The sequence below is a fragment of the Haemaphysalis longicornis genome, unplaced genomic scaffold, assembly GCF_048455015.1.
Source record: "Haemaphysalis longicornis isolate Haplotype H1 unplaced genomic scaffold, Haemaphysalis longicornis Haplotype H1 scaffold_1, whole genome shotgun sequence".
NCBI classification, from domain to species: Eukaryota; Metazoa; Arthropoda; class Arachnida; order Ixodida; family Ixodidae; genus Haemaphysalis; species Haemaphysalis longicornis.
In genome coordinates, this window is record NW_027526203.1 from 464074675 (window position 1) to 464090586 (window position 15912).

At 49.5% G+C, this 15912-nt stretch overlaps 2 protein-coding genes across 13 annotated transcripts in view; one reads left to right on the top strand and one right to left on the bottom strand.

Moving 5' to 3' along the window:
* Positions 1-15912, top strand: part of LOC144156182 (uncharacterized) — a 121393-nt gene that overhangs the window by 22408 nt on the left and 83073 nt on the right. Inside the window, exons 1-2 of one of the 6 annotated variants that reach the window (XR_013319706.1) lie at positions 7073-7197; positions 8825-8964. The exons of 1 other annotated variant lie outside the window; for it this stretch is intronic. The gene's annotated coding sequence lies outside the window, so the exon portion shown is untranslated. Of the gene's footprint in view, positions 1-7057; positions 7198-8824; positions 8965-15912 lie in introns of those variants that run through there. 4 more of the 6 variants (XM_077688043.1, XR_013319703.1, XR_013319704.1 and 1 more) reach the window with 4 other exon arrangements.
* LOC144156183 (uncharacterized) overlaps positions 1-15912 on the bottom strand; it is a 43387-nt gene that overhangs the window by 5644 nt on the left and 21831 nt on the right. For 2 of the 7 annotated variants that reach the window (XM_077688049.1, XM_077688047.1), the window contains exon 3: positions 5088-5262. Coding sequence is in view for 1 of the 7 variants with exons in the window: in XM_077688045.1 (XP_077544171.1) it covers positions 6705-6736 (32 nt within the window). In the remaining 6 variants the exon portion in view is untranslated. The other 5 variants (XM_077688051.1, XM_077688046.1, XM_077688050.1 and 2 more) reach the window with 5 other exon arrangements.

Here is a 15912-nt window from a genome sequence, read left to right on the forward strand (position 1 = left end):
CTGTAACGAGTCTATAGGTGGCTTCTTTGTGTTCTTCCCGTGCAGTAAGGCGCGATTCCCATTCATTCTATTGCTTGCCCGCTAATTCGAACTCCGCTTAATTCGAACAATTTTATTATGGTCCCCTTCGAGTTCGAATTAACGAGCTTTTAGTGTACTGAATTCACAAATGTGAGGGCCGGAACCCTCACTCCTTTCCACATTCCTCTCACTACTTCATATTTGTTGCACCCCCACAGAGCCCTATTCTTCCTTATAGCTGCATTTATCTTTTCTTTATTCTTAACTTGCTCCTCGTGAGTTCTCACGTTGGTGTTCCCTTCGTTTATCCCCACCCATATATTTACATTCCTTGACTCTAGGGAATTCGCCGTGCTGGATTGGCCCTGCGTCAGTGTTAGTGTCATTGAAAATCATTATTCCCGATTTTTCAAAGTTAAAATTTAACACGAGGTCTGTGGCTTCCTGACAAAAAATATTAAGAGACGTTGCATATCGCTATGGTTATCAGCTAAAAGAACAATGTCGTCTGCGTATAACGTTCCAAGAATACGCTGTTGTAACACTTATCCTTGCCCCATATGCGTTAGGTTGAACCCCAATTGACTTTCTTTGAGTTTCTTTTCTAACCCTGCCATGTAAAGCATAAACAAAACCGGGCTCAAAGGGCATCCCTATTTCAGTCCTCGATGGTTGTTGACCTGCTGTGCGCATTTATGCCCTTCCCATGTGAGGTGCATTCTATTATCTGTATTGACAGCTATAAAAAACTGTACTAACTCCTCATCTAAGCCCTGGAGTTCCAGCATCTTCCACAGCCGTTCTCTGTTTACGCTGTGATATGCCCCTGTAATGTCCCAAAACGTAATCCATAAGGATCTATTCCGAGCTTTCGCAACTTCAATGCACTTTATCAGGAACAAATTATCATCCAAGCGCCTGTGTTGTCTATATCCATTCTGCATTTCCCCAAGGATTTCATTTTCTTCCATCCATGCTTGAATTTCTAATTTTATCGCTTACAACACGAATCTATACACCCCTGACATCACTGTGAGTGGTCTGTATGAATCAATGCTGGCTTTGTTGCCTCTGCCTTTGTAGATTAAATTCATCCTACTTTCTAGCCAACCCTTTGTATTTACTTGATTTGTATCCCCTCATCTATTGCCCTCATAAACTGTGCCTTACTTTTGGTACAAGCAGGTTTATCAGCTGCATTGGAATTCCATACGGGCCCACTACTTTTTGGCGGGAAACGTTTTGCTCTGCCTTTTTCCAATCAAGATTGCTCAAATTTATTTCGCTTTCCGCAGTCTTCTGTGGTGCTGGTATTAGCGGCGCAGGCTTTTTCCTAAGCTTGTCACTAATCACTCGATGAAAATGCGCCAGCGCCTGCTCTCCTTCGAAATGTTTCCCCTCCCTATCAATACAGAATTTTTGATGAATATCGTTTTTTTTAGCTTAGCGATTTTACATGATTCTAAATCTTCTTGGATGCGCTTTTGTCCTTCTGGCGTATTTCTGCCATCCATTGTTCGCTTTTGTTGCTTGATCTTTCCTTGCACCATTTTCTGCACTTCTAGGTTTTTCCCCCGGTAGCTGTCCTATTTTTCCTTTACTGCCTCCGGCTCCATACCAGTTCTTTTTGCCTCTCTATCTTCTCTCGACACCTTTTTCCGCTGGTCATAGCCTTTTTTGTTTCCTTATTTCACCAGCTTCTCGGCTTTCTCTTCCCTTTCCATCGGTTTTGTTGCTTGGCTTCATCCATCTTATGCTTTATAAACGTGATCATTTCTTCGTAATCCCAATTTTCGTCTGGGTACTTATTGATTTCGTCTTTCATCATATCAGCGATGATCTTCAACTTTTAATTGTTCAAATTAGCCCCTCCGGTTGTACTGATTGCTAAATTTGCCCGGGTTTCTCCTTCAAAGTGCAAGGTAAGCTGCTTGTGGTCGCTTCCTAAGCTGCCTGTTCCGTTTTCACCTATCCTCATTTCCCGCAACCTTTCGTATACTGTCTCGGTGATTAGACTATAGTCTATGCTGGACTGTCTGTTACCGCTTTCCCCCCGTTATTTGTCCGTCACACTTGTTTTTTTCTGTTTACTATAGCAGGTTTTTCTGACATAGATCTATCACTAGAGAACGATTATGATCTGTCTATCCATCCAAATCTTCTATGTGGGCATTCATATCTTCAGCTAAGATTATTTCATCGGAATCTTTGAACTCGTTTATATCTGTTCTCAAACAGTTTACATGTCCACATTTTTTGCCCTAGCTCGGCTCCCGTCCACAGATACACAACTCCTAACCATGTATTTTTTACCGCTATCATGCCTTTAACCCATAGATGCTCTTTACAGTTTTCATGCACTCTCTGCCAGTCTGTCCCTTGTTTAATAAGAAGACCAACGCCTCCCCCTCTCTCCATTCGTGCAGTCCTGTTGCATTCTTCTCAGAGAAAAATTGTCTGACAGTGGCGCTTCTAGGTCTCGGAGGTGAGTCTCGGCTAAGGCGTGCACGTTTATTTCGTCCCGGTCAAGTTGGTTTTGAATTTCCACCCACTTATCAGGCTTTCTGGCTGACTGCATATTTATATAGCAGATTAAATATTTATTGCATTTGTTTTTCCCTTTCGCTTTCCATTTTTACAGGGTTTATTTTTGTCTCTTATGAAATTGTTCGCTCCATTGTTTCCACTTAAATCACTTTTGTCTACGTTCTCAGCTATATCTATAGGTTCTTCTGTTAGCTCTGTAGGCCTGGCTTCCTCAAGCGTTGAGTGTGCATACGTCCCTCACTTTCCATTTGTCGCCTAGTTCACCTTCCTTAGTTTCGCGGGGCGCCCTAAAAAAGCTACCGCTCCCCCGCCTAAGCGCCACCCCACCTTGTTTCCTAGCCTGGGGCTGAAGTGAATCCCGTCCCACTGAAAATCTTGCCTGTGTCCAATGCTGCCCACTACCCTGTCCACGTCGATCACTTCAAACCCCTTCTTGCCGCGCCTCTCGATCTCGCTGTTAGCACCGAGTACTGCCCGTTCGGTGTGCCCGCCATACTTCGTCACCTCCGGCACGGTGCAGACTGCAATAGCACACTTGTGGCCGTCGCCCGCAGGTTGTTCACCCTTTTAGCTATCTCCTGGCAAAGTTTTCCCTCCTCCCCCTTGAGATACAAGGTTTCTAGCTTTACTGGACAAGGCCAGCTGCCCCTTGGCTCGTCTGCATCGTTTTGACCGGGGAAACAACCCCCCTTCACACGCTTATCCCCTCCTACCCTTTCCACTATGGTAGCGCTGATCCTCTTCATGTTAGAATCTCCCGCTATAATTACCACGCTATCTGCCACGTGCTGCTCTTTTCGGGTACCCTGCTTATCGACTGGTTTTGCTTGCCTATCTTTCAGCCCGTAGGAGTAGCTGTTGTCTTTCGTACCTTCCGCCACGAGTGCCACCTCAGTGCATGCCTCCGCTCCGCTGCAGGGGCCAAGGTGTCGTCATTTTTTAGCGTAATGACGAGCCCTTCTAACTTCCTCTCAGCTGCTTCTAACTTTCCCTCAACGGCGCTGCGTTTGTCGCATTCGTTACTTAGCGCTGCCTCCAGTTCTGCAACCCGCTTAGCGAACGCCGAGTTATTCGCTTGTACGCGTTCTAGCCGCGACACTTCTAAAACGACACGTACCTGTCCCTTCGTCTGTCTCGCCGCCATCCCGCTGAAACTCCCGTGAATCTACTTGCCGCGGACAGTTACCACACTGTACGAGCTTTCTACGCGTCTTGGTCATCTCGGCTGTAAACCCAACACAACGAGAAAGAACCGTGCAGGTAAACACTCAGCTTCGGCCGTCCTGCGCTGTCGCTCTCGTTTCATTGTCCTTCGCTGCAGAATACGCTGTTGACGGAGCACAAAAAGACACGACCGCACAGGTGGTCTGCACTGACTGACTGACCTTCTCATAAACACATACCGCGCCTTCCCCTCACTGCCCAGCATGTTCCATTCCCTATGCGCGACCTTTTCCCCTTTCCCCTCCCTCTCTTACTGGGAGCAGGCTCTGGCGAGCCCTGAACTGGCCACACAAGAGACCGTTACGACCGCGGCACTGGACGTCCCGGGTGCCCTTTGGGCCTCTGCCACCCGCATACACTGGCCCAATGCTCATCATACCTATACCCGACCTCGGCGGGCGGGACGCCGCTCAAATCAATGACTCGCCTCATTGCTTAGCGCAGGGTATGTGCCCTGTCGCTGAGATTAAAAGCGATTCGCACCTTTGGTGCTGGTTGTGTGATGCATTAGCTAGTGACTCCAACTGGTCACCAGCTATTTCATTTTAAGGTCACCAGGAACTACTACACGCCCAAAGGGTTTGGCCTGACATGCTATAAATACCTAATATCTCAGTCAGAGGTTGACCTTTTACGCGATTTTTACGATAACTTTGCACTTTGTTGCATGAGAAAGCTGGAAATTACAGCATTACGACATCAGCGTTCATTCATTTCTATTACGGACGTGGTGGCCAATGTAAATGCTCAGTTTAGGGTAAGGTCAACTTTTTAGTCATCGCTGGCCTTCGGTTCGTTTACAAAACCACACTGATTTTGAACATTGTTCGTTTATGCAACCAGTTCCACGAACTAAGCGTGAGGTAACTGCCTAGGAGAACACGTACACTGCCTCCACGTGGAAGAATGTCAAAAAAGGCGCAGTGACGCCAATCGGTACCCGCCAACAACAGTGTTGAAGGATAGATCGGTAAAAAACGCACGTGCCAGGTACAAGCAACTTCCATGCTGTGCTCGCTTTCAGCACAGCCTCACCATAACCGCTTATCATAAGCCAACCCCTCCGACCCGTTTATAAGGTCACTTCCTCCATATCAATGAACAGTTGTGGCCGTGCAAGGTAGTTCTTGAGCTTTGCGAGCATCCTTGCAACGTTCACGAGAGACGGTAAGCAGATAAAGTGGCAATGTACACAGCAAGTGTCGAGCGGCCGACGCGTCGCGCACGCTGCCAGCGTGCGAAACGCGTCGTCGCCTCGTCGTATACACACACGCGTAACAAGATAGGCGCCGCACCTTGACACCTGTAAGATCGGCGGCCTTCAGGAGAAACGGCGATCCGCGAGCAGCGGCACAGTCCAGGCGGTGAGGAGGGAACGCGCTGCCTCAATGCTTGCGCTCCCGCGACCGCAGCAGTAGGCGTGCGCCGAAGTCAAGCACCCCACGGAGATTTAGGAAAGGAGCACCGAACCTGCGCCATGCAAGATTAGGAGGAGTCGGCCGTTTGGCGTCACTGCAGCATCTTTGTATCGGGCCGGCTGGTTCAGCCGATCGAGCTGTAGAGTATATACAGTGTGTAAAAACCAGAAATCTTACGGACAGGGTTGACAAAAAAGTTATTATTGTCATTCACAACTGAATCGATTGCTGCTTTTGCTATTCTATCCCATGATTTTGTTTCAGACGCTTACGTACACGGAAATGGATATAGCCTCAAGGTTAATGTCAACGAAGTAAAGACGTAACCTCAGCAAGCCAAATTTAAAAATTGCCCCCCCCCCCCCTCCCCCGTTAGACGAGCTGAAGAAACAATTGTAAAACGGAGCGCATTAGTGGCAGGCTATACGAATTCATTTTTGGCTGCTACCTGGGATTGTTCAACGCGCGCCAAATTCGGGCGACGTCGCCGTTAGCTTCCATGAGAACTACTGCATGCTACGGCGGCTGGAATGGAACCGCGACCGTGTGTCGCTGGCCGTTCCAGAAAAGCAGGGGGCGGTGGAAAGCTAATTTAAGTCCAATACGTGGCGTCGAGCAACACAAGTATGAATTACATTCGGTGGTTAACAGCTGGGCTTACCTCACCCACATCCACAAAAACAACGAGCATGTACATGTTTTCGCATTAAGAGCTACTTGATATCAAATCCAAGCTTCGGTTTTACGCGCCGGAGCTCGACCTCGGGTTCTTCTACAGTGTACCGTAGCGGAGTGCTACGGATTAATCGACGCCGCCTGGAAACCTCTAACAGGCGCTTAAATCATGAACACAACCGCCTCGGCCAGAAAAACGACTTGATTACGTGACCTCGTGGTCAGAAACACAACACCTTAGACCCACAGCTGTTCCATGCTGGCCAAGAAAGAGGGAATATGTCTTCGATTATTAAAGTCATACCAATATTAATAAGCTGCCGAGAATGTTTCGCAGATGAGCCCGTGGTAAGCAGGTAACTGTACGCCAGGTTCTGATCCCTTATCATGCTACGTGTTGACGCAAAACGATTTGTAGGAGCGCTGCCCAACTCGCACGCACAAGAGGTGGCGAAAATGTGAGGTACGCTGACCGCTTTCCGGCGCAGTGAATTCAATTTCGCGCTCCGTGCACATTCACAATGACAGAGGGAAAGTCTTTATGCCTAAACGAACTCACCCGCAGTGAACGCAGGCGCAGATTTTCTGTGTAATATTTGCAAGCTTAAATAAAGCTATGCTATTTTTTGTCTTTAATACGCTTCACTCAGGATAGCAATAAAAGCAAAACTGCGATGAGCTCAAACGCCAGCTGTTCATCTACGGCCTGGAGAACCTCGACTGTGACATTTCTGACATCGCTGGGCGGCCGGGATCGCACGCGCACCGGCGCACGTATCGGCCGAGAGATATGAAGAAAGAGAAAAGCTAACCACTTACCGAGCGCGGCGTTCAATCGCTGCGCCGTCCATGTAGCCCGGTTAGCTTCTCCCGCGTACCGATGTGGCCCGAAGGGACACATTCCTGGCGATAAAGGCCCATGTTCCTCGGAAGCCCGATAATTGGCCTGATAGCGTGGGTACGAGTCCCTTTGACGTTGTTTGCGCGCGCGATTACGAACGGCTGAGCTGTCTCGCTGGACCGCCTGCGAGGGCGGCGGAGCGCTCAGCGAACGACCGGCGGCACCGGGTCTTCAACGCGCGAGGTTGTAACGCGCCGCTGCCACCGACCCACCCGCTCTCGATGGCGATGAGGCCGCCCAGCACTGAGCGTGCCACGCGCCCGTCATGTACTCCGATTGGCCTGTCACTGAGGGCGACCGATTTACCGCGAGTAACACTACTTTGACCGCTGAAGGACGGTGACGAAGTTCCGTGGCGTACACCTCTTCATCGTCCTGCCAGGGCCGGTCTCTTTGTCGCAGCGTCGAACGGTACGTCGTTTGAATCTTTGTCGCTTGAGTGCCGCCTTTTCTTCTACTTCCCCAATGTGAAAATTGATGTGGGCGCGCAGAAAGCGTTCTCAGGCATGTTGACCTGCTTCATATGGATCCTTAAAAAGTTTTTAAGCATAAAATCTCAATGCAGAGAGAGAGAAAGAGACTATATTTGGTCTAAACGAGAAGACTAATTCAAATGACGACAGCTCACTGACAAGAAGGACAACGACTGGACACACGCGAGCGCTGGGGGGGTCCAGTCGTATTCCTTATTGTCCGTGTTCCAGCTGCGCTGATTTCCCCTGATCATGTTAAACCAACATGCCCAAATAGCCACTTTAGAGAATACGAGCCTTATGTCTCCCTTCTTGCAAGGGCTTGGCCGACCCCGTGGGAGTCAGTGGCCTCCCTTGTCATTCAGACTACGGCCTGTTGATCTTCAGCGGTGGAGCTCTGCAGCGCGGCTTCCTACTGCACGTCGTTGTGTACGTTTAGTAAATGTGTGGTGTGTTCCTCTGGGTTCGCAGTGATGTGCGGGCACATGATGTGTAAGAGTGTAGCCCACCCTGAACAAAATCTACATTTTGGTGCATATAGGTTAGGATACATGTGATGATACAAGACGGTTCGGAAAGAAGTTGGTCTGGAGTGGTCGTAGTGCTACAGCCCCTTTTCTAGCGACGGGCTGGATGGGAGCATACCTCGGCAAAGTTGGCGCGGCTCACTCAAACTCATTCACAATTTTTTTTCGAATCACCACTCACTCAAACTCAGAGTCAATGCTGTGCAGCCCATCTGCGCTCACTCAAACTCAAACTCAGAGTGAGCGCAAAACTCAGAACTCACTCGGACTCAAAACTCAAAATGTACTCAGTACTCAAAATGTATTCAAAACTCATAATGTACTCAAACTCAAAATGTACTCAAACTCAAAATGTACTCAGTACACAAAATGTACTCAAACTCAAAATGTACTCAAAATGTACTCAACTCAAAATGTACTCAAACTCAAGATGAACTCAAACTCAAAATGTACTCAGTACTCAAAATGTACTCAAAACTCAAAATGTACTCAGTACTCAAAATATACTCAAACTCAAAACGTACTCAAACTCAAAATGGACTGAAAACTCAAAATGTACTCAAAACTCAAAATGAACTCAGAACTCAAAATGGACTGAAAACTCAAAATGAAGTCAGAACTCAAATGGACTCGCAACTCTCTCGTGCTAGGAATTTACTCGGGCTCAGATGGACTCTGATTTCATTAGCATTCAGTTTTAAAATTCACTCCTGGTAAAAATATTACGCGTGCAAATTCGTGAGCTCAAACTCTTGCATTCGGTACGACATGACACCGTAACTCCTGTGAGGTCGGAAAGAATTTTCGTTGCAGATTCAATACAGCTATACATGCTGGCCATGATGATTAGCGCTGGTTGCACGCAATTGTACGTATAATATTGGATACCAAACTCTTGATGTAGGCCCCGTGTTCGTGTTCATGATAGAGGCGGTCCAGACTCGATGGTGTGCTGGGGCCCCGGGGCGAAACAAACAAGATTGGGCGAGGGGGCGTGCGCTCACTGCTCAGTTCAAGCTTCATGCGGTGGAAGCGCAGGGGTGTCCACTGCGACTTCACTGGCTGCCATCGCACGTGAACATCACGGGCAACGAGGTTGCAGACGCCTTGGCCAAAGGTGCTGCTCGCCAGGCAGGGGTTCCAGCCTCCCGGGATGTGGTGTCATTTCACGCTGCAAGGACTACCCTGGCACGAGTGGTGGAGGCCATGCATCCAGATGCCCGAGTAGTCAGTGGCCAGGCCCCACGGGTCTTGCCCGGACGCATTCGCAGAGACGCCCGGTCGCTCCTTCTTCGCCTGCGGCTCAATTGCTGCAACGTGGGAGCGCGCTTGCACCACCAAGTAGGCCGCCGAGCATCCCCCACCTGCGCCGACTGCCCAGAGCCCGAGACGCTAGAGCACTTGCTGTGCTCTTGCCCGCAGCACGACACCGCAAGGGCACAACTCCGGGCCGAACTCCAGCGACTCAGTGCCCCAAGCCACAACCTAGAAGACTTCCTGTTCCCCACGGGACCGGACGCCATCCGACGGGAGGTCTTCCAGCACCTAGTCAACTTCCTGGTTACAACAGGACTAGCGCTGCGTTTGTAGCCATCGAGTCATGGACTAAACGAACGCGATATAGACTATTTCCCACTCTCCTACCGCTCTTCTCTTCCCCCTTCTCTCTTCCTATCCTTTGAAGCCCCAATCCCCTTCCCTGGACTGGGTCGTATGAGGGTGAACTCCCCGTTGAGTTCAACAATATCCCCAGGCCTTTTCTCTTCCCTCCTTTGTTAATAAATCACCACCACCACCACCCCATTTACGTCGAAGCTGCTTAGGGTTACGGTTCCGTGCATTCTTGCTCTGCATCCTGTAAAAAAGACGCCTTGTGTCAAAGCGAACTGTCCCCGCGAATCTCTGAAACGCGAGGCGTTCATGGATATGCCTTTGCTTTTTTAATGCGTAGCATTATTTGCCGAGTACCTTCCCTCCCCCTCCCCCGGCCTGGATCGTGTAACGCCCTGCATTTCAACAATAATGCAGATATCACGGAAGTTCAACCTGTAACCATTATAAAAGCGTAAATGTAGATAATTCATCAACGGAAATTTAAAAACAAAAGATAAGAAAAGACATAATAAGAAAAAATATCGAAAATGGCGAACCGTGTAACGCAGGAGTCATGGATAGCCACAGACTGGATTAAAATTCAAAGTGATGTGCCGCTAGGGTATGTGGGGTTTCAAATTGAAGGTCTCGAGTAGGGAAGTCACCAGGGGCAAACAAAAAATGATTCGTGGTCATTATCGTGACTTAGTTATCGTGAGTTATAATAATAAAGGTTGGACTTCATAATGATGACCCGTAGGCGTATGGGGTCTCAAATTAAATGTTTCGATTAGGGAAATAACGTTGGGCAAATAAGAAATACATCCTGGTAGTAATAATGACATAGTCACGGTCGACCATACAATGATTTAAAAATCATTGGGAAGACCTCGGTGTGGGGATTCACGTGGGACAAAAAAATTCTTCCTGGTTATAATTGTGATACAGTCCTGGTGAGTCATAGACATGCTTAACATTCAAAGTGTTGTGCGCTAGGGCGTGTGGGGTGTTAAATTGAAAGTCTCAATGAGGGAAATCACGTGAGACAAATAAAAATTCCTCCTGGTCATAATCATGAGAAAGTCATGGTGTCATCGATTGGGTTAAAAATCAAAGTGATGCCGCCGTGAGGTATGGGGTATCAAATCGAAAGTCTTGATGAGGGGAATCACTTGGGACAAATAAGAGATGCTTCCTCGTTATCCTCATGTGACAGTCATGGTAAGTCATAAATTAGGTTAAAATTCAAAGAAATTCCGGCAGAGTGTGTGGGATATCAAATTAAAGGTTTAGATTAATAAAATCATGTGGGGCAGATAAAAAGGGCATCCCGCTGATCAGTACTAGTTAGGAGTAAACTGCGCAAATTCATCGCAGATGCTACAATGGTAGCACAAAAGGAATTGTGGTGTCAAAGGGAAGGGTTTGAAGGAGAAAATTTAAACCGGGCAGTTATCGCATAGTAAGATTATTATGTGCACCCACTTCATAAGTAAAAATTCGGAGTTGTGTCGTAAGCTCATCGGACTCTACAATTATTGGTTTCCGTGTCGGGATTGGCGTGTAGCTAAAGCGAACACATGCTACTTAGTAATGGCAAGTTCAGTTTTGAAGGATGGCAATATTGTAAGCGCGTAGCTCCGAAGCGTGAAAATTCATTTATTTCATTTCCACATTATCCCCATCATGAAACACTTCGAAGAACATTTCGTCTTTTTCTGGACTGACCATCATCATCGTTGGTTCCTGGACCGGTGTTCGGAGACAGCTGTGTCGTAAAATAAACGTCCTACTTCACAAAGTAGCCAAGGCCCTTACAATTCAAAAACCCTCATCTGGTGCTTCAAAGGGATCAATCGCGCTTCCGGCGTTTGTTTGACCAGGCCATCTTTAAAACGTGGCTTGGTCGACACCCTGCGGCTCGCAATGTCTGGAAAAAAGCCCGCGTAGCCACCAAAACAACGCTGGTGAATGGCCACAGGGGCAAGATGGAAATGGAAATCGAGGAAACTTTTTTTTAATGTCGGGAAGGGTCAACATCCCCAGCCACCCACTGCTCACTAATCTTACTGTCGGCTTGCACGTGCCCCCCCCCCCCCCCTCCCACCCGCCGGCGGACTGGACTGTGTCGGTCGGTTTCGGCTGTCCTGCTTTGGTCCGTCGCAATAACAGGAATCAGTGGTGTGCCAAGCCCACTGTATTGGGTATTCAACGCCCATGGGAGCTTGAGCAACTCCCAAGGCACTCTGAGGGTAAGTGCCTTCCAAGAACACCGATGCGTGATGCGGACGCAGGCCCGGACAGCCTGGGTGGCTACCGAGGTTGGTGCTTGGAATGGTAATTCGATCAAAATTTGCGGTCGCAAATTTCTGTGGATCAATTATGATTCTCTTTGGCCGGGGGCGGCAACGCGCTCCTGTAATCCAGTGTGGTTGGAGGCCGGGGGGTCAGTGTTGCGAAGTGCAACTGCACTCAAGCGGTACAGTTTGTGTTATAGTGGCGCACGGTTGCTGAAGCAATGTGAGCGCTACTATGAGGCCGGCGGAGTTGCGAGCCCCTGTAATCGCAGCTAGGAAGGGGCCTATAAACACGAACCGATCTGCTCGCCGAAGGAGGTGACGAACCCTTGTAACCCAAGTCATAGGGGTATATGCGGTACAGTTCGTTTTATCGTGCCATGCTGAAGCATGGGTACACACAATGAGGCCGTGGGTGTAGCGAACCTCTGTAACCGGAGCATGGAAGGGGCCTTTAATGCGAGCTGGTCTGCTGACCAAGGGAACTTGATGAGCCCTTGTAACCTTCAATCTTGGGGGCGAGAGTGCGGAGCTACTGGCAGTTCCTCAGAGGATCCCGTGTATTTCGAAAGATGGTATTTGTGGAGCAACTATGACTCTCTTGGCTAGGGGAAGTAGCTAGCCCTTGTAATCCAGTGTGGGAGGAGGCCAAAGGCTGGGGGTGGTAACGCGCCCCTGAAAATCAAGCGTGAGAGGAAGCCAGCGGGTCAATGTTGCGAAGTAATCACTGCGCTCAAGCGGTACAGTTCGCACGTAGTGTTGGCGTACCATTGCTGAAGCAATGGGTAAACCACTACCGAGCCGGGGGCGTGCACACCCCTGTAACCATATCTTGGGGCTCGTTCGGTTGAACTTGCGAGCTGGTCTGCAGGCCGGGGGTTGTGACAAACCCTTGTAACCTAATGTCATAGGGGCCAGAGCGTGGAAGTACGGTATTCCACAGGACCTCGTCGAGGAATCGGGGAGGCCGCCCAACCCCTGCCCGGGGAGCGTGCAAAACGGCGGCCACTGCGGAGGTTCCTGGTCAACTGGAATTAGGTCCTACGCGGTGGTCGGGCGGTCGGGTGTCAAGCCGGCACTTGGAAATGCGGTTGAAGTAGGAAGGCGTGTCGAGATCGATCAACTATTACTTTCTTTGGCCGGGGGAAGTAACGTACCCCTGTAATCCAGCGTGAGAGGAGGCCGGCGAGTCAAGTTGCGAAGTAGCAAGTGTAGCGAAGTCGCTACAGCCCCGAGAAATATTGTTTCAACTTGATAACCTGCTTTCGAGTGAAACTTTTTGTCCTTCCACCCTGTAACGGCCCACTTCTGGGCTAACAGTATTAATAAATGAAATGAATGAAATGAAATGAAATGATGCCAGCGTACAGTCGTTTGTAGTTGGCAGTACCGATTGATAGTCGGGAAACCACTACGGGCCGGGGGACTGGCGACCCTTGTAACCGCAAGCTTGGCGGGGCCAGCGACCTGATCGCAACAAGTCGGGGGGAGTGACATACCCCTGTAACCTAACGTCAATGGGGGCTAGATGTTGTACAGTCCGGGAAGGGGGGGGGGGGAGGGGGTGGCCGTTCCTGTATCCTTGCTGCGAGGGGCCTATATACTAATCTTCTCTAGCTGAGGCATAGGCGAACCTCGTCACCCAAGCCGCAGGGACGTACTACCACGAGCTACTTGGTGTCCCGCACGGGGAAAACGAGGAAAGGTGAGGTTAGTACACCGACCGGGGAAACTCTCACATTTGAGTACATTTTGAGTACATTTTGAGTACAGAGTTCCGCCTTCACCTAGAGTCCCAAGTTCCCATTCCCAGCAACCCACTCCATCCGGCTTCTTCCTAGGGGGGGACAAGGGGGGTCCCCCCGGGCCCGTCCCCCTGGCGGTGGGTCGCAAGATGGTTTTAAATGCAGAGCATTTTAGTAACTCACGATGTCACCCGCGTTGGCGTCCGTAGTCCGCACGCTCACTGCGCATGCGCGTCGAGTCGAGGCGAAAGCGAACACTCTCTCGCGAGGGGCATTGGATTGGATTCGCACACTCTCTCGCGAGGGGCATTGGATTGGATTCGATTGGATTGGCTTGGATTGGATTGGATTGTCTTGGCTTGACTTGGCTTGGATTGGATTGGATTTGGATTGGATTGGATTGGATTGGATTGGATTGGATTAAAGTGGATTGTGTTGCGTCATATCCGCGGCACGTTGCGTCATAGCCGCGGCAGACGCGCTTGGGCCGGCGCATGTGCAGTACTCTCTCTTCCGCGGTTTCCTCTCCTTCGGGCACGCTGCGCATATAGCCGGTGTGCCGTTCTCCGGCCAAGCAACATCCGCGGTTGGCTCAAACACCTAGAGTCCACGCCGCTTTACAAGTATGCCAACGTCGTCGACTGGGACCGGCTTACGCAGTCCCCTCAACGTATATAAGCGGTGGAGCGCGCGTTCGGAATTCAGTCAAGGGCGTCTTTGCTTGGCTTTCGCTTGACGTGACGCTTTGCTTGACTCGAGTAGATGCGACGCATTTACTCGAGTTCCCCCCGTGGGAAGATGCGGGCGGCTTTTCCCTTTAATTTCTCCCCACCTTCGGGTGGACAAAATTCTCTTTGCCGGTCGGCCCGTTTTTGTACTGTTGCTATTGGGTACAACCGGTTGTACTACGGTGGTACCGGGGGGCTATTGAAAGCTCCATTTACTCGATGTACCCCGCTTCTATAGCTTGCATAGACTAGAATTTTGCCGGGTCGCCCATTTTCTAACGATCGAGCCACTACCTGGCAGGCATTTCTTGGGGACTGCGGGGCGAGCAGACGACGCTGCAGTCCCACGCTGTTGCTCCGTGCTGCGCGTGGATATCAGATGTCCAGGCGGCATCGAAAATCGGCAAGTGTCATTTATTCGGTACGTCAGCAGCGCCAAGTTCAACAGGGCTTTAAAGAGAACGTTCAAAGCGTCCGAGAGCTGTCAGATTTGCCCATAAATTCTGTACCCAACCCGCTAAGGCGGCAGGCCAGCGCACAAGCGCTTTGTCCTGAGGGGGGTTGCCTGTGAGGCTACGTTTAACCGTGCAAGCCCGACTTTTCATCCCCAAATGATGTTTATTTTTTTAATTTGGGGCAGGTTGCCGTCATTGCCTTTACTTGGCGATGTACAAAAGCTACTCGTCCGGGCGTGATTCTGCCATTTTTGGCTGCACCAGCAGTCAGCGTCAGGGCAAAGCAACAAACGTGTGAAGTGCACCACGGCAAAATAAGTGTCTGCCTGTGCGGAATATATTCGCTGCACAAATTTCCTGCGCCCCTTGAGTGCCGCCGCGAATTGGTCGCCGTGCTGAATCGGAAAGACTTCGAACCAAGCAAATTTGTCAGAATACGTACGGTCGTACGCTGCTTCCGGAAGCACTGTTTATTCACCCTCATGTTCAATCTCTATCGCACGTTTTTGTTCTCTGGAGGTATGTTCTTTTCAATCTCATCAACGGGAAGCCGACAAAAATCATCCGGACACTTATGCTGCAGCTCGGGTATGCGAAGAAGTTGAGCCGAAAGCGAAATAAAAGCGCCGCGGTTGCGGAGAACGCCCGGCCGTGTCAGGAAATAGCCGTTCATGGTTTTCACCCGCCGCTGAAACGCTAAAGTTCTTCTAAGCAAGCAAACGGCCGTGAAATCTTGGTGTATCAAATAAGTTGCCCCATTTTGGAAGCAGGAAATACTGTTATGAGGCGCCAAATATTTTACTTTTATGAGCATGTACGTGTACGACCTGCATAGTTAAAGGAGCATTTCATGGCCTTGTTTAATTAACAACCAACTAAGTATGAGGTATTGGAGCGCGTATTAAATGTAAACACGTTCTCGCACCGACAGCAGCAAGCCATGCTTTGGAAATTTGCACTATCGCGCGCGCGATCGAAGGCATTCGCTGATTGCGCCAACCCGCGTATACATAGGAGGCATATCATCCCAAGAGTTCCTAAGCTGTTTCATGGGAGCGCAGGCTTGTTGACGGATGTTCGGTGCTGCAATGTGTCGAACAAACTACGCTTTCAACATGGCGTGCCAACAATTAACGAGTATAATTACATCTATCGGGCGCTGAATAAGTCTTTTTTACTTAACTGGTCATTATTCAGTGCCATGATTTCCGATGGTTGCATTCAATCCACCTTCCTTCAGCGAGACAATATTTTGATACCCTACACGCCCTATCGGCATCATTATGGATTTTAACCCAATCATTGACT